Consider the following 18,411-nt stretch of genomic DNA (forward strand, 5'->3'; position numbering starts at 1 on the left):
ATGTTCAGGTCAGGTGACTGTGAGGCTGCACTATAGAGATATTCAATTACATTTACATCAATCTGCTCCTGCAGCCCAGTGTTCTTCAAAGCATTGATGATATCCCTTATTATCACTGTTCCATCACTCAGACTGTTTCATTCTTTCACATACTGAGCTGTGTTGACAGGATGATGACGGCTGAGACAGTCATCACTCACCTTCCAAAACTCTTGACTGGTTTTATCCTGTATATCTAACTGTCTCACTGCAATGTGGTGCACCCGATTTTGACTAAACCTTTCTGATATTATCGTCTGCATCTAAAAGGTCCCTGAGGGCGTGGGGGCCCTGGAGGCAGCTGTTAATCCATCTTTGCAAAACAAGAAAATAAAAATCGGACCTGTCTCTAACTAAACCAGGATAAATGAAGTCCTGTCCTGTCGCCACTGAGCCGCCACAGAGATCTGATGCTGCTGCTGCTGCTGCTGCTGCTCAGGAGCGGAAGTGGAGGCGGTCAGGAGTCAGGAGCTGCCGGAAACACAGCGCTGTTATACGGACATGATCTGGAGGAGAGCCGCTTCCTGCTGCTGCTAACACCCCGAACCACACAAACACACACATTCATGGGAAACATGGGGCTCTCTCAGAGCGTCGAGATACCAGGAGGAGGAACTGAAGGCTACCACGTCCTCAGAGTAAGAGACAGATGTTGCTGTGTTCATGTGTTTACTCTGTTAGCTGCAGGGACCTGGAGGAGGAGCAGACATTACTGTTAAAATCCCTCTGGTGAATATCAACAAGCTCACGTGGATCCAGTAGAAGTCGTGCGATGGGAGACTGGAGAGGTTTCTGTAGTTTATCAGCCACGTAGCTCGTGGCTAACAGCTAGCTGCCTGTCATCTGTCGTGTTGTGTGAAAGAAGTGTTGCAGTTAACGCCCCTCACCGGTTTACCTGGAGAAACGTTCATTCACACGCACACCTCACATGTCTGCGTGTGTGTCTTTCACGCTGCTCGTTGTTCTACGTAGCAGCTTATTCGCCTCACGCTTGTTAACAGAATCATTGTTTATGATCGATTTGACACCGGGTCTTTATTTACACGCGCATGCGCAGTGGTGGTCGACATGAGCGGACTTCCTGTCCCTGTCGGGGCCCGGCAGGGTGAACTCCTCTGTGTCATGGTGTGCAGGTGATAACCATAGACTGTATCTAAAGAGCGATAACCTTGTTGAGAAACCGGAATAACCACTGCCTTACTTCTGGAAAATTGGGCGTGGAGCTCCCACGTGTGGATTTCCAACAAAAGAACGTCTAACTATCCCATTAATGCCTCGTACACCTCCCTGTTATTACAGTTGGATGAGGTGGTGCGGCCTCCTCTGGACGACACGCATAGTGTGGATTTAGACATAATCTTCAGTTGTCAATCTTCTGTTACTGTTTCATATTATTTCACAGTCCCACGTTGCACACTCTTTGATATCAGTACTCTAAATGTGCCTGATTTTATTCATGGAGATCGGTGAATTATTCTCAGAGACTAAATGTTTAAGGGATAGTTCACCCAGAAATGAAAATCTACTCACCGTCTAATATGCCGATGGAGGGGTGGTTATAGTGTCTGAGTCCACAAAGCACTTTTGGAGTTTCAGAGGTAAATAACGTTGCAGCCAAATCCAATTCAAATACAGTACAATACATCTTCCAAGCGTCCACAAGCCCCAACATTCAAATTCATCATTTACACCATGTTTTTAGCCTAAATGTCCTCTGTGGTCTACGTGTGAACGCGGATCCAGAGGAGGATATCAGAGGAAGTTTAGGCTAAAAGCTTTGTGTAAATGACACCGTTTCCTGTAAAATTTTAGTCGGGCACAGTACAACAATGGGTACAATGAAATTACTCACTCATAACAGACAGTGATTAGCTCATACACAATTGGGAACGTTTGTCCTGATGCAGTGAGGCGTGGTGAAGACTTCACTATTATTGAGGTGTGCAGATATCTGTTGGTGGCAATACCTTGAGATCAGTATGTGGGACGGAAAAGTTGGATCTTCGCATCCATGTTTAAATTGTTGCTGTTTATTTGGATTAATCATAAATAATTAATCTTTAAATTCTCAGTCTGCCTTATCTGAATTTAATATTGAGAAGTAAACCTCTGCACATATTGTAAAACCCCTGTCTGAATAAGGGCATTTGCTAAATACCTTCACTCTAAGTAGCAGTCACCTCTGTTAGGTTAAGTTGTTCTGTAGGTCACGTGTAGGCATCTGTTAAGGAAATGCAGTAATCAAACTGGGAGGGGTGCTCAAAGAAGCAAGATAACCAGTTAAGTCATGTCAGAAATATCTTCTAGGAAGTGTTTTTGAGTTACCATGATCTGTGCCGTCACATGAGCTTGGTCTCACTTTGACATTAGGAAGAAGGAGAAAGAGACTGAAATGTCTAATAATGACAATGATTTAAAAAAATGTTGATTATTGTTCTTGATTCAGTGATAAACCATATTTTGTTATTACCATACTTTATTTCTCCTCATAGGAGAGATTTTGACATCCTTTTAAATTCTTCTGAATATTTATTTGATCTAAATTTGATTTGTATTCCTGGATGCAGCCATTCCAGCAGTGTTACACGGGTGGTAAACATGTGGGAAATGTTGGCATTTGAATTAGTACTTATGAATTGAGGTGATAATATTAGCAATCTGATAAGTCATGTTAATTTATCAGTCACAGGAACCAAGTAACTTTTCTTTACTTAGTTTTCTTTGCTGATGATAATTACTTTAGTACACTTTTGAATATAGAATATTATAAATTTAGTATCTTCACTTTATTCCATTGGTAATTCTGCTAAAGTTTTGAGTGCTTCTTCCACCACTGCCTTTTGCCTACATCTCAGAATTAAGTATTTCACATTAATGTCTCACCATGTAGGCTTTATAGTCCTATCTCTATGATGCTGTGTTTTACAGGTGCAGGAGAATTCCCCCGGTCGCCAAGCAGGCCTGGAGCCATTCTTTGATTTCATCCTTTCCATTTGTGAGACTAGACTGGTGAGTTTCCTATCAGAACATTAACAACCTGTAGCTGCTGGACCTGCTTTCCTCTGTCTCATACGTGATGTGAATGTTTGGACCGCCGATAGAGCAGAGACAATGACACCCTGAAAGAGCTGCTGAAGGTGAACGTGGAGAGGCCCATCAAGATGCTGTTATACAGCAGCAAGTCGATGGCAGTGAGGGAGACGACCGTCACGCCCAGCAACATGTGGGGAGGACAGGGGCTGCTGGGCGTCAGCATTCGCTTCTGCAGCTTTGAAGGAGCCAATGAAAACATCTGGCACGTCTTGGTGAGTGTTGCAAATAAAAGAGCAGATGCATAAAAAAAAAAACTCAAAGATGAATGTGAATGAGTTACTTGATATTTTTTTGCATACAGGAAGTAGAGGCAAACTCACCTGCGGCCCTGGCTGGTTTGAGGGCCCACTCTGACTACATCATAGGAGCTGACACCGTTATGAGCGAGGTACTTTGCAGATGCTTGATGTAGCGCTAGTGTTGACATGAAGGTGACAGCGAGTCAACGTCCCTCTCTGCTTTCTGAACAGAGCGAGGACCTGTTCTCCCTCGTTGAAACCCATGAAGGGAAGGAGCTGAAGATGTATGTCTACAGCACGGACACAGACAACTGCCGCGAGGTCATCATCAGGCCCAATGGTCAATGGGGCGGAGAGGGCAGGTATGACCATCGTCAAGGAAATCATCTACCTGAACTTTTAACTTCTGTCAGCTAAAAAACAGGAATTTTGTTTTATTATTTTTATGAAACCAATTGAAGAACACAATGATTCGTCTAAGGCACATACAGTGACATAAATGCTGTTTCAGGTGTAGATGTTAAATATTGGCTTCAACTACGACCAGGAATAATTAAGTTTGTCTTAATTTTACCTGATATAAATCAGATTCTTTTCCCGCTTCTGTCTGGAGTGAGTGCAAGTATTTGTTTTGTTTTAGTTTTCTTTATTTTCAGAACTTGATTTGTTTTTGATTGATGTAATTCGGTAAGGATGAAAGAATTCTGAAAAGTATTTTTATATTTTAAACTATGATTCTGAAAAAAACCCTCAAATTTCTCATTTAACATTTGGTGAAAAGTCTTCTTTAATCCTGTTTTAAAAAAATAAAAGAATCATAGTTTTCCAGTTTATGCCAATATCTATTAGACATGCTGTTTTTAGATCTCGTTGCTTTTCTTAGTAAATGTAGAAATCAATATTTCCCTGTCCATCGACACATGGACTTAACAATAGTGTTTGTGTGGAAAATCATCAGTGACTGGGCAGGATTTTAAATTGCTACTATACAACATGATTTCATTGTTTCTTAAATCGTGTCTGGGGTTTTGATTTTTGAAGCTTCTGTGAAATGTTTGGACGCCCTCACAGAATCACTGCATTTCTCTCACCTCAGTCTAGGTTGTGGGATTGGTTATGGCTACCTGCACCGGATACCTACCCTCCCATTTGCAGAGGGCAAGACGATCGGTTTCCCTGCAGAGACTCCTGAAGAATCTCCTTCACCTAAAGATGGCTTCACAGAGGTAACTCAGAATAAACATCATTTTGATATCATCTTGGTTCCGCATGTCGTGAGCATGAACTGAGATAAAACGATTTCTTGTCACCAGGTCCATCTCTCTGCCGTCATTCCAACCGTTCCAGTCGCTGCGTCATCGTCTTCTGCATCGACTGGATTAGAGCAGTCTCTCTCCGGCCTGACAGTCAACTCTAATCCGGCTGATGACTCTCTACCGACAGGTACGCTCTCATCTAACAGTTTAACATTAGCTGTTTGAATTAATTATGTGCAGATAACGTGAAATTAATTTAAAAAAGTTTACCAACAAAATTACAAAAAGAAAAGGTACAAACCAGGAGTCAACAATATGTTGTGTAATGACTATTTTCAGAAGACCCGACAGTTCCACTGCTGAGCCAAGCCCCCCCCTCACAAGGCATTCCTCTGTCTGTCAATCCTGCTCTGACAATACCAGGTGAGTCCAAATTATTCTTGTGCTTGTAGCTCTCCAGGCTAAACTTGTAACTACTCTTACTCATAACATTGTCTTATATGTATATATACTTTTGTACAGGTTTAATGCACTTACCTGGAGGTCTTCCACCATTTCCAAATTTGCCAAACCTCAAAATGTCCTTGTCAGACATTAGCCAATCGTTGCCTTCTGGATTTGGATTACAACATCCAGGTATTGTCTTGTTTTTTTGGTGTGAACTTGGATTAGTTGTAAAAAAATATCAAGTTTTTAAGTCAGTAGTTCTTTTTTTTTCTTTTTCTTACCGTCCACAAATTTCATGGGAACATTAAATTTGTTTATCTAAAGAATATGATTTGTAGACCAGGGATATGATAGTAGCACTTCAATGCATAATTTGATGTGACATTCTACCTTTATCCCCCCCCCAAAAATTCTGCTCTTTAGATATTGGGATTTTGATATAATTGATTGTCAATTGTTCAGCCTGACTAAAAACTATAGACTAAAAATCATACTGTATATTTAACTCTATATATTTTTAACCCTCCCCTCACAGAGATGTACGGAGGCACTGCATTCTTTAATTATGGTTTCATTCCACAAACACTGTCCTGATTTTGTTTATGTTGTGTTCTACGCCACAGGTCTTCCACCATTTCACCCACTAAACCTTCCCGGTGTGGTTCCTGGTGTCACTCTGCCTCCGTCTGACTTTGTTCTTCCCCCCATCACAGCGAACACATTTGCTGCTGTTACACAAAACACATCATCTCCGTCTTCCGTCTTCCAGATGAACAGTTCACTGACCAGAACGCCAGTCTCTTCATCAGCAACCACATCTGAATCAATAAATATCCCAATGTCTGCAGACTCCTCTTAGCAGAGAGCACTGTTTGAGGTTGTCAGTTCGCTCTCAAGCCTTTACAACATACAGTCTATTAGCTGCACTCTTGCACTCTACTCTTGTTGACAAGTTGCTCCTACACACTGTTGAAGATTGTTGTGTGAGAACTCCACCTTCTCAGACACTGGAATTACGCTGATGTTTTTCACACATGCAGCTAAACGGTCAGATATCCTAAGAAAAGGTTGTCTAAAGAAAAAAGTAGTCCCATCCAGTAGGTTTGACAGTGAGATAAAGGGACATGAATGTTTCAAACTCCTCTGCAGAGTAAATAAATCTGTTGCAGGACAACTTTAAAAAATAGGCCACAACTCTTTTGTAATATGTTAACAAACTTGATGTGGACTTTCTAGGCAAGTGTGAAAATGTGGTAAACGGGTTCCTTTCTAATGTGCAACTCAGTTTCTTTGCATCTTTTCTTTAGGGGTGGAACTACTGAATCTCCACAACTACATTAATGGGGGATTTTCAAGTTTAATAGGTTTGCTTGCTGTTGCAGCCATGAAATATTTAACTGTTTTGGTTTTGTACAAAAAAAAAAGTATCTGTTTGATTAAACTGATGTATTTTCTCTATCTCACCCTCTGCTTTGTGTTTTTATGCTCATCTCCTAAATTCATGTTGTGAGCATCCCTTGGCGTAGTGATGCAGTACCGGCCAAAGCCACATGGGATCAGTATAATCTCAGAAAACTGAGGTAAATTCTGGTATACAGCATCCTAAAATGTGGGTGATATATATGGACGTTAACTAAACACAGTTCAACGCTATTCACTGGGAGAAAAAAGGTTTCCTGGCATTTATTATTCACTCTTAGCAGAACTGTACAATTTATACCCGAAGTGGAACATAGAGCCCTTGAAAAAGTAAGAGCAACAAAGCAGCAAAATGAAACCACTCCAGGTAACTAGTTTTACATTGGGGAGATTTTTGTGTTTTTAAGTCTTTGTACACGTTACTGCTGCAGCTCAAAATTTGAGAATTCACCTGTACAGCATAAACAGCTTCCAATCTACTTGTTAATTAATATTCCTGCATAGGATTTTATACATTGTAATTTTTTTCTACATTTGGTTACTTTGTGCATTAAAAGTTAAGTACGCTGCCCCGACCTACATGTCACTAGATGCCACTTGTATGCTACAACATTACATTCCCATGGCTAAGTAACTCAAATTAAAGCCTAATATTTGTGGAAAAAAAACAAAACAAAAACATTTTTGCCAAATCAACAGTGAAATCTTTGTAATTCTACTTAACAATGACTGTCCTCTCCTCACAGTATATTAACTTCTAGCAGCGGAATCATTTGCACCCTGGCAGGACCATGTTATTTAATCTTAACGGCGGGCTGCCAAGTTTCCCTTCGGCTCTTTAAGGCTTTATCCATCTGCAACATCTGAACAGAGTGCACAGTCACTTTTTCTTCAAGGTACGTTGTCAGTTTCAGTGCTTTCGTCGGACCGTCGAAAGATCCTGTTACCCATGTCCTTTTTAAAAAAACATCCCTTCACTGTCCCTTCATTTATTAAGTCCAGGTGAGGAAGAAGAAGCCTGGCACAGGTCAGAGGGTGTCAGGTGAGATCTCCCCACCTGTGTCCTGCTCCTCCCTCCTTTCTGGCTGTTGCCTATCCCATGAACGGAGCGCTGCAGGCGTAGGAGCAACTTGGTCAGTTTGCCTTTCTGTCACAGTTCGATGGCGTCAGTATGAGATGATACTGGAGGAGGCTGGTCCGGAGCTGGCAGAGCTCATCTGCAGGTTTCCAGAGGAGCTCGACCTCCGCATGTGAGGGAGAAGGTAGGGGTCGCTTCCGAGCTGGTACACGTCTATGCGGTCCTCCTTCCTGTATGCCAGGCACCGCCTAATGAAGGCCTAAAAGGGGGGACAGGCAGTATGCAAAATGTCAAGGTCAGTAAGTAGGTTTTTTTTATTTTTAACCTCACAACATTTTTAAATGGGCTGATTTGAGGCCTTGTCTACATTAGTGGATATTTTTTTAATGGATATTTTCTTTTTTTGTTTGAAAATGAACATGACCTTCATTTTACAAAATGTCTCTGTCCAGACGAGAACACAAAAATGACAAAACGCTTAAACAAGCATGCCAGGCCAGCAGGTGGTGATAAAGTCTACCATCAACAGACTGTCAAATATCAGAGGAGACCAGTAAACTGTGATGTCATTGTTTCACCAAACGCTGCAGTTTACATGCACACACGGAGACACAAACCTTCTTTTAAAATGTGCCCTTGTGATGGCATTTGGCAATATCTACATTTCTGTGACTTCAAACACTATTTGTGGACAAGAGGCCCAAACACAAAGGAAAAAGTCTGTTTAGCAAAATATTCACATTGGTGTGGACAGGGCGTCAACACAAGTTCACTTACCTTTGCTTCATTGCTGGAAACAGGCTTGACAGGGAACTGGATGTCTGTAGCTTTGAGTATGGTGTTCTCCTGCAGGATGTCTTGTTGTGACTGGTTGTGGCCAAAAGGCTGCAAAGTATAACGAAGCGCAATTATCAGGCATGAATTACAAAACAAAAACAACCATTAAAAAGGGAAGGATCTCAGTTTCCCAACTTACCTTTCTTCCATACAGACACTGGAAAAAGATAACGCCCACAGACCAAACATCCACCTTGTTGGAGATCTTTGGAGGCTCTTTACCAACCACGAAGCATTCAGGAGGCAAGTACCTGACCAAAATAAAACAAGAAGTGGTTTAGTCAGTATGAACATCCATGTCCAGTGATGGTAAGCAATTTGTGAAGTGCTGTAATTACGTACTAATCTAAGATAATTGTGCTCCTTTAACATCTCTAATTCCTCCTTTCTACTTTTTTGTCCACTGCATTTATTTGACATGTTAGTGGTTACGTTTTGAATCCAGATTTATATATTGCATGCATGGCCTGTGCATAAAGACGGACGACATGACAACTCCTCAAAAGCGAAGCCAAGATGTCTCGATCGCCAACTTGTGGCTGGCTGCAGTACAGGTCATAAACCACACCTCCATGTAACTGGATTGGACATGGACCACAATAAAAAAATCAAAGTACACGTTTTTCAAAGATAGTTTGTCATTTTAGGTATTTCTCACACCGAGGTTTGTTAAAGTGCGTGGTTTTAAATTAATGTCTGATGCTTTAAAAGAGTGAAACATCACAATTGACAGGTGAGACTGACGTGTGATTGGTTGTGTGGGTGTCTCTGCGGGACCGCCCTACTGTATGGTCAGTTATTAAATAGGATGCTGATATTAATTTTATTACCCCATTGTTAAAAAAAATAGTTAAACCTGAACCCCTGTCAAACAGCTGCAACATTAAACTACTGCCTACATGTTGTTTAATGCATATGGGTTGTTTGTTCTCACCAATAGGTGCCTGCACCCTGTGATGTCAGGTCCATGCCGTCCACACCATAGTTGTCATCATCCATGATTTTGGACAAACCAAAGTCTGTGATTTTGATTTCCCCACAGGCCGTGCCATCCACCAACAAGATGTTACCTGGAAACCAAAAGACAATAGTCAGCACCGTGTTGTTGATGAAGTAGCAACTGTCGAAAGTTGTCCAGAGGGGGGGGATATGTACCTGGCTTAAGGTCATAATGAATGATTGGGGGTTTGATGTCATTCAGGTATTTTAGTGCATTCACAATCTGCATTACTATCGACCGTGCCTCCTTCTCAGACATTAGCTTATGCTGCTTCAAGTAGAAATCCAAGTCGTTGCCATCGCAGTACTCCATAACGGTGCAAAATCTATCGAATGGAAAACAGACGTGATCAGAATTAAACGTGATGTCTCACAGCAACCAAATGAAAGGTTTTGTAAACACATCAAGTGACTGACGTGTCTGTGTCCAGTGAGAAGTAGTCGAAAAGTTTCACGATCCGGGGATGGTCCAGTTCCTTGTGTATTCTGTACTCCCGACATGCATGCCTGTGGAGAGGGTAATCACATGTCCATTAGCAACCCAAGCAGGAAGGTGCAGGTTCTGCACTGACACTCAGGTGCTGAGGTTTATAGAGAGGAATAACACATGCACTGAAAGTGAACGACATCAGAACAACTTGTTTAAACGCTTGATGAATAATAAAAGACAGATAAAGCAGGTGAAGTTACAATTGTTCACATGGAGTTACATACTTGTGATAGTTCTCCTTTTTCTCTTCTCTCCAGTTCTTGTTAAGTTGATGGATTTTCACAGCAGCATATCGTTGCTCAATCAAGTCAAAAGCCTGAAGGACACAAAAACGATGGCTTATACGTGAAAAGCAATTTTCTTTATATTGAAACCTACGATATTAACATCTAATGACGTACCTTGTAAACTTCACTAAAGCCTCCTCTCCCTAAAAGGTACAGAAGCAAATATCGTTCATTCAACGTTGGATGATCTTTGAATCTGTGGAGTGAAAAAAAAAAAAAAGAGCAGAGAAAACAAAATTACAGATGGAGACACAAGTATCATCGACAGATTCTTCAGCATCACCTTTACCGTTTCATGACAAACGTGACAGAAGTCAAGTAGCTCTTTGGCCTTGTGAGCTCATCATGTTCCAGTGTCAATGCAGTAACTGTCAAAGACATCGATTCAGACTCACTGTGAGCTGTCTTCGTTGTTTATTCTCTTCAGCTCCCGAATGTGAAGGTTGCGCACTCTCTCCAGACGCTCCAGCTCCGCCTGGATCTCAGCTTCTTCCTATAAATGATTCAAATGCACAAACACACAAAGGCTCAGAAGAAACTTCAGAGTACTGACTACAAGGAGAGGAGCTCATCAAAACCCACTTGTGCACAGTTGAATAGTTCTGTATTAAATATTAACGGTTGACTTGGTACAGAGTCTGTCAGGGGCTGTCTGCAAGGCTTATTCATCGGGAAAACAATGAATACGTCGACAAACTACAGGCTAACTCAATCCTCAGGGTGATTCACAAAAGCAGCAGCGGTTCAGCTCAGGAAACAGAAAAAGTTTTGCAGCATTTAATAATTTACTGACTCCAATTAGGTCTTGACTTCTAAACTGTGTAAAATCTCCCCATTATATAGGTCCTGGACTAATTGAGTAACTCAAGAAATACATTTATAAACAAGCTCTTATGTCACAAGACACAGAAGCAAATTCCCCACTGGACAGATAACAAAATGTCTGCCTGCTTCGGCAGCTGACAAACCTTCTTAAGATGTCCGAGACGCAGTTTGAAGATCTCTTCCTGTTCATGGTACTCTGCTAGTGTCAGCCTAAACAGGAAGAAAGACATGGAAAAACAGTCATGTTACACTTGCATTACAACTGCTGCTGCAAGAGATTAATGGTAGAAGTTATTTGGACTGCTCTGATATCTATGATTAACAGCAGTCCAGGACTTACAGCTGAGGTAGGCTGGGTTTTAGAAAGGGATCATTTTCTGCTCCGTTCACTGCCTTGGTTTTGCGTTGCTTTGGCTCCGAGTTTGTGGTTGGTGCTTGGGAGTTGCTGGAGGAAGAAGGTTTCCTCTTGGCAAGAAGTTTTCTTTGCCTCTCGATGTCCTCTCTCTGTTGGTTTATACACTCTTGCTGCCTTTTGATGGGAAAACAGTGACTTTCGTTAATTAAGCAGTTTCTATACTTGTGTTCCATTCATTGCATCTGTAAGGCCCCGCCAAGGCCCAACTTGGGCCCTTGAGAAACCATATATAAATTCACTAGATCCAGATTCTTAATGTAGATTTAGAAAAAATTATCTCATAAATATCAGTCACCCAAACATGCCAGATTTTTTTTCCATCAAGGTCCATTCATTATTTTGAGAAATCAAGGATGAAATGTGAAAAAGAAATCCTGCATACACCCAGATTTCAAGCCCGCATACCCCAACCACATCTTTCCACCAAGTTGTTTTGTCAAACCAGTCAATTATTTTTGCATAATCCTGCAAACTAACAAACGCAGATGAAAACATAATTTCCTTGGTGGCGCTAATGAAGAGTGTGTTAGTTTAGTAATAGAATCCTAACAACTGCTGACAGTGCAGGAGGTGATCACAAGTGGTAATGTGATCTGTGTGGAATTTTAAAAAGGTTGACACTTGATCAGAGTGGTTGTACTGGGAAGCTTGCAGGTGTTTCCAGGTAAAAAAAAACCAACAACATTTTAATAATAAGTAAAACAAATAAAAAGTACAATAAAATTATATATTACAAATATAAGACTCTTACTTCACAAGGTTTTGGAAGGCATAGCCATCTGTCCATTGTTCTGTGAACGAGGCACCATGTCTCACTGTGGTGAAATGGCCTAAACGTAGTCGATCCTGCATGCTCTTCTCTCGACACGCCTGCTTCTCTTGAGTGCTCTGAAGAACCATACAAAACATACAAATATATAACATACACACATATATGCTGAGTGTTCTTAAAGGATTAGGAGAAACAACACAATTACCTTTTCTATGAGCAACTTCTTGCTCATGGTGATGCATTTATTCAAGCGTTCCTTGTACTTTTCAAGTAATTTTTGTTGTTCATCTATCTGTCTCCTGAGATCGCAGTTTGCCTACAAAGCAGAAACAAACATCAACAGTCAGACAAATACTAATTAAGCATTTTTTATTACCAAACAAATTTTCATCCAACATTGTGTGTATGACATTAACATCACAGGCCAGTCAAGTAGAGAGTAGAGATTTTCTTCTCACCCTTAGTAAATCGTCTATTCTGCCCTCTTTTTTCTCAAGGTCAAGGTTCTTAGTGCTTTCAAGGGCAGCCAGTTTCAACACTGTAAGGTCAGTCTAGAGAGAGAAAGAACACATTTTAAAAACTTGCAGTGATCCAACACACATTCAAGAGTGACTACAGGAAGTTATGGAGACTGGACTCTCGTCAGTCGTAGACCACACCTGAACAAATTTGACTGCTAGTTGCTTTGGATGCATCATGTGGTCCCCAAAAGACAGACTAGTGGGAGATGAGCTATTTTGTCTAACCTGCAACAGAAGAGGCAGCATTTCTTTAGTAACAGGAGCAAACACAACTAGAGCAGCAAAGGAGATTTTAAGAACAAGTTTGGTTCTCACAGCAGAGCCCTGAGTGGAGTAGGAATGTGAGTTCTGGGGCGAGCGAAGCACCGGTGGCACACCTCTCACAGGACTGGACCCATTTCCTCCCTGGAACTAAAAAGGTAAAAGAGGACACAAATGACATCCCGGCCTAACATTGCAGACCTGCCAGAGGCTCCGTTTAAATCATACTGGTGTTATTAGAAACACGAATGGGATTATGCCAGATGTTTAATAAAGACGTATTTAGCACAAAGGATTAACACATCACTTCATATCCATCTCACACCAAACAGAATACTTACATCAAAATAATCACTTATTTTGGGTCCTCGCACAATGGATTTCCCTGTGTTGGTAAAAGAAAGAGTTATTGGGTTTTATTAAAATACTCCAAAAGAGTAAAGCAAACAAAAAAGTAAACATAAAACCTGTTAAACACAAAGATGCTCACCTTGGCTGCTCTCTGATTGGATCTCAGGTTTCCTTTTTCTGCCTCTTGTAGTTTCTGACTGTTTCTTCTCTGGGGTCTAACAAAAGAAGTTGTAAATAAATACAAATACAACAAGCATATAAGTATATATAGTAAGTGTTTTGCTATAAAATGTGATCTCTAATGATAATAACCAATCTTATTTCGTCTTATCTTATAAAATAATATTTTCATAATCCATTAAAATATTATTATTATTTTCCGTTTTTAGTATGGTTTATTTTACATTATCACTTAACCCAGGGGGAGCACTGCAAACTGCCCTGAGCAAGACTTGTGAAGCAACCACATTTTCAGATATGATCATTTACTTACCGAATAGGCTGGAGAGCTGCCTCTTTTCACATCTGAACCCTATACAGTGAGAAGAAAGAGTTTTAAACAAAACCATGAGAGAAAGAACCTGGTGGTAACCAGCAGATTCTGTTCACAAGATAGTAAAAGACCTTAATGTGAATATGGATCAAGTCCGAATTTCTCCCCACTACCTCACTCTTTCCATGACGACAAAATCCAATCAACTATTTGCAGTAAAGGTGTCCGTCATCAAATGCAGCAAATGTGTGACTGTATTCTTAAAAGGACATTTGCAGAGACATTATCAAGGGGCTGCAGTGATGTGGGTGTGTTGCTGCAGTGTACAGGAGGACATAAAATATGAACATGAAAATCCAGTTTGAAGCCATATTAAATGTCAGGACACAACATGGTGGTTGACATCTCATGCTGTGCCAACGCATCCATCTCAGTGACACGAGTAAGGACCCTAGGATGAAGTCCTAGTCAAACACTATTACAATGGTCACCTTCACAAATGAAGGTTCCCAAAGTCATGAAGCCACATGACTGAGCAGTTGATTTAGAAATATATCAGAGCTTTGTCATTCACAGTGTCAGAATGAAAGTGTTCATGCTATTCATTAGGTGATAGCACTGGGCGATATGACTCCAGATCATTATCGTGATTTCAAACTTTTACCTCGATTACGATAAATGAGCTATTATTTCATGCCCCCCCCCCACTGGATCATGATCAGGTAGTGCACAGAATTGAACAAATTAACAGTCATGAGCACGATTAAGTCGGTGAGGTTATAAATGTCGGTTTCGATACATTTTTGGTTCTTCGCCAAGCCCTATAAAAGGTGAACAATGCTAATGCCCCTGCCTTCTAAAAAGGAGTCATTTAATAAAAGTTCTAGCTCTCAGAAATTCACCTCTAATGTGGTCTGCATGAACCATTGCACCTTTAAAGATGAATTGTCAAAAAAGTCAAATACATTTGTTAATTTGTAATATGGACACGGTGCAACAGCGACTTTTCTTTGAGTCGTGCAAGATGCAAAACTGGCTAGAGAGCGGGGTTTCCAGCCGTTTGTGACTTCAACATGAATCACCAGGAAAAAACGAAAAGCCAGTGCTGGCAATGTGAAATGAGTCAATCATCTTTGTAGCAAGTTTACCTGCGTTAAAAAAACCCACAAATTTTTGTCTAAAAGAGGCATCTGTAAGACAAAGATTTGGACCTGTACCTCTGATTCCTTGTCGCTTGAAGATCCCAGGCTTCCAAAACTGTGATTGGAACATTCATTATTGGTCAAACCCTGAAATAAGAGAGTTACATATTACTTTAGATACATGTTTTTTAGAAAATAGTATTTCTCCAATTACTCCATAACAACAAGATAACGGACATTGCTATATATTCACTCACTTTGGTTCCCCCGCTCATGCTGCCAGTGCTGCCCCCTGTGCTGCCGCTGACCCCGCCCATAAAGCGGGCCTCCAGCAGCTCCTGTCTCCGGGGGTCCAGGCTGTGCAGCTCCTCCATGGTGCCTGGGAGGATTAGCAATAATTCACAGTACGCCTCAGTTATTTAAGGATCAGCTTAATTGGAGCCCTTGAATGCCCACTCAAACAAAAACAAAACAGATGACACAGTAGCGATGAGCTCAAGAGCAGAGTTGGGATAAATGTAATTTACGATCTCAAACCCTGACAGGTGATAATATTTCAGTCTAGACCAGGATATAGGCCGAAACCAAATTTATGCCTAATCTCCAGTGGTATTCCCAAGACAGCTTTCATTCTACATTCATGAAGCACTGAAGAGAAAAGGATTTTTTTAATTATTATTTCACTCCTGTTACCACCATCCGGTCTGCTACTAGCAGCATAATACTACTCTCACCAAAAATGACAACAAATCTATCAGAAATAATTAGTTACAACTCAAAATGCAGAGGAGGAGCAGGCCTAACAGTAACATGCATTTCTGTCTCACAAGCTCTATTATCATGAGAGTACAAGAGCAATGTATCAACTGCTAGGCAATGATGAATACTGTGCTCCTGTGGGACTGTTACATGAGCTCCCTCGGCTTCAGTGCTGCTGCAGACTCTGAGGGGTCTGCCCACCAAACCTGGCTTTTAATGAGACAACCATTTTGAATGTATAAAGGGCTGTGGAGCATAGTGCAGCGGGCAGGGATTTTTAAATACATTTCAGAGAACGAGATCCTAAAATGAGAAATAACAAAAACAAAAATCACAACAACAACAACATAGCCTCCTTGTATTAGTTATCCACAAATATACCAACTATTAAGATCTTTCACTCAAGTATGAATGAATTTTGCAGCTGTGTTGAATAAGACTACAGTAGGGATGCTGCTCATGCATCTGCACCCCTTTGAGAGCCAGGTAGAAAGCATCTGGTCATTAACTTGCCAGATGATTTTGCAGTATAAACAGCATCATTACGTACTCATCCCTGTAATCCTTGTGTAACTTGTATGCAAAAATAATTGGCTGATAGATCAACTGTTGCGTTATGGTAACTTCAACAAAAGGCACTAAAATATTCACTAGGTGTGGTCGTTGAAGGCATTTGACTCTGTTCCTATAAAAACCTTAACCTTTATGAGACGCTGTGGCTTTAAAAACCTTCCCATTGCGGCTTTTTGGTACAACTTTTAATTTGAAGAGACAAGGCCGTAACCAAGTCTCACCTTTCACCCACAGTGTTCATACCAGTTTTACATCATAAATACATTATCGGCCATGTGGTGCCTACAAGGATTTCCCTTTGTTTCTACCATGAAGGCCTCGGTGCATGACTATTATCTATTTTCAAGCCCCTGCAGGAACAAGCGGTTGAACCCTTACAGCCCTTGCTGTGGATGTCATTTTGACTCCATGCTGCCTGGCTGAGTGACCACCTGTTTATGGCAGACACTTGGGAAGTCTTAAAAAAATCTCTGGCGCAGTATGGGTTGGATTACCTCGATTCATTCAAGGCACCAAAAATAGAAACACAGCACATATAGTAATGACCATACATTACCCCACAAGTGTCATGCTGGTGTAGGGCAGCCATCACACATTAATCCCCAATCATTGCAGTGATAATACAAAGGAATGCAAAGGCTGTTTGAATTCTCCAAACTAAGCAAAAGTTCAGCATCATTACAAAGTCCTCTTAAAACTGATGAGGGTGCAACCAGGCTTTATCAACATGAGTGACAGCCACATGAGATCAACAACAACATTACCAAGCATGCATCATTTGTGTGTGTGTGTGTGTGTGTGGTGTTGTGTGTGTGCGCCGCAAACCCCTAAGCAGCCTTTATCCCACACATCTTTGTTGTGTGTGCTGGGGCATCCATCCAGCCGTCCATCAACACTTAGCTCTTTTAGTTGCACTAAGGTCAAACGAGGCTACCTAGCATTCAGTGCATTAGCATCCCTTGCAGACAGCCAGGAGCATAGTTGACGTTAGGTGCATATAGTCACATTTACAGCTGAGCTATTGCCCCTGTGCAAGGTTGAGACGATCACACACACACATGCACACACACTGTGAACACTACACACTTTACAATACATGTTAAATGGGATGCACAGCGATGCACAGCTTGTGGTTGATCGTGTCATACAACGTAGAAGCATCACCAGGAATTTACCCGACATCTCTGCTCGCATGTATTGATCTTGTTCGTCTTTCGGCAACTTGACTAGTGTTTGTTCTCCTAACGGCAGCGTGCTTTGGAGAAAGATGCACCGACTCCAGCGCTAACCTTCCCCCCTGTGCTAAAGCTCTTTTATCGCCATTACGCACGTATATACATGTCCGGAGGTTAGTGCGCTGGCCTGGGCTCGGGAGCACGGTCCTGTGTCCTCGGTGCTACGAGCTAGCCAAACAGGCTCAATGGACTTCGGAGCCGACGCGTTCACTCTATCGTTAGCTAGCGAAGCAGGTTCTCGCCACACAAACATTTTCCTCGCTCCATTTTTTTAAGGGCAATTCCCCGGCGTCCTGCGCACAATGAGCCGAAGGGGCGAAAAGGAAAAGACACAAGCGTCTCAAAACGTTTCACGGTACCTTCCCGGGGCCTTCACCACCGCCGCGGTTTGTTGCTGAACACACGGTCCGTGTTGGGGACGTGGAGAGCTGGGACCAAAGATGGCGTCCCCTCCAAACTTCCACTACTTTGGACACTCATCAAGCTACTTTTCGTGTGTAGGTGGCAGCGCGCACGGTGGATGTGCCACAGCGGCGGGGAAATGGAGCAAATGGTCGCAGCACGGGTGTTTTTTGGTTTTTTAACACGGACACAGCGCCCGCCGCTGGGTGAGATGATCGAGTTATTGTCTGGTTTTAGGACACGAACCTCTCCACACCTCGGCAGTGCGTCCTGGCTCCGGGGACACCTCCGTCTTCAAGTGGTTCGGCTACGAAACGTCACGCAGCGTGTGCAAAATTCTTATCGCGAGGGTGATGCGTGTTTTTTCCCCTCACGTCAATGACAACATGCAAAGATGCGTGAATACCCAAAACGCTCGCGCAGCACAAATGATCTTTGTGCAGTTTTAGGCACGAGCTGTGGACCGATCACGCTTCAG

At 41.8% G+C, this 18,411-nt stretch overlaps 2 protein-coding genes across 3 annotated transcripts; one reads left to right on the forward strand and one right to left on the reverse strand.

Annotated features, from left to right (window-relative positions):
* Positions 1 to 431: 431 nt before the first annotated feature.
* On the forward strand, positions 432 to 6,532 carry LOC118119760 (Golgi reassembly-stacking protein 2). Of its 2 annotated transcripts, none has more exons than XM_035174000.2 (10): positions 432 to 677; positions 2,968 to 3,048; positions 3,141 to 3,344; positions 3,434 to 3,520; positions 3,603 to 3,733; positions 4,468 to 4,597; positions 4,685 to 4,814; positions 4,970 to 5,050; positions 5,150 to 5,263; positions 5,698 to 6,532. In XM_035174000.2, exons 1-10 carry the CDS (start codon positions 450 to 452, stop codon positions 5,931 to 5,933), a joined length of 1,422 nt encoding a protein of 473 aa, XP_035029891.2. In that variant the 5' UTR covers positions 432 to 449; the 3' UTR covers positions 5,934 to 6,532. The 2 variants fall into 2 exon arrangements, with proteins under 2 accessions (XP_035029891.2, XP_035029890.2); XM_035173999.2 differs by having other exon boundaries at positions 434 to 677; positions 4,967 to 5,050.
* Positions 6,533 to 6,727: 195 nt separating this feature from the next.
* tlk1a (tousled-like kinase 1a) lies at positions 6,728 to 18,409 on the reverse strand. The gene is given in 24 exon segments (XM_035173995.2): positions 6,728 to 7,830; positions 8,349 to 8,456; positions 8,548 to 8,659; positions 9,343 to 9,478; positions 9,564 to 9,733; positions 9,825 to 9,914; positions 10,122 to 10,213; positions 10,299 to 10,380; positions 10,580 to 10,677; positions 11,153 to 11,219; positions 11,350 to 11,538; positions 12,176 to 12,312; positions 12,402 to 12,512; positions 12,655 to 12,747; positions 12,856 to 12,942; positions 13,033 to 13,128; positions 13,320 to 13,363; positions 13,469 to 13,544; positions 13,823 to 13,861; positions 15,040 to 15,111; positions 15,222 to 15,343; positions 17,891 to 17,903; positions 17,906 to 17,968; positions 17,970 to 18,409. Coding segments are annotated over 24 exon segments (2,310 nt in total). The 5' UTR covers positions 18,012 to 18,409; the 3' UTR covers positions 6,728 to 7,659.
* Between the last annotated feature and the right edge of the window lie 2 nt (positions 18,410 to 18,411).

This window comes from Hippoglossus stenolepis, chromosome 13, assembly GCF_022539355.2.
Source record: "Hippoglossus stenolepis isolate QCI-W04-F060 chromosome 13, HSTE1.2, whole genome shotgun sequence".
Taxonomy (NCBI): domain Eukaryota; kingdom Metazoa; phylum Chordata; class Actinopteri; order Pleuronectiformes; family Pleuronectidae; genus Hippoglossus; species Hippoglossus stenolepis.

Coding starts and splice junctions, on each gene's coding strand:
- LOC118119760 (XM_035173999.2), top strand. CDS start 450: ATGCTGCTGCTGCTGCTGCTGCTGCTCAGGAGCGGAAGTGGAGGCGGT. Junction 3,049..3,140: donor CCATTTGTGAGACTAGACTG/GTGAGTTTCCTA, acceptor GACCGCCGATAG/AGCAGAGACAATGACACCCT. Junction 5,264..5,697: donor ATTTGGATTACAACATCCAG/GTATTGTCTTGT, acceptor TCTACGCCACAG/GTCTTCCACCATTTCACCCA.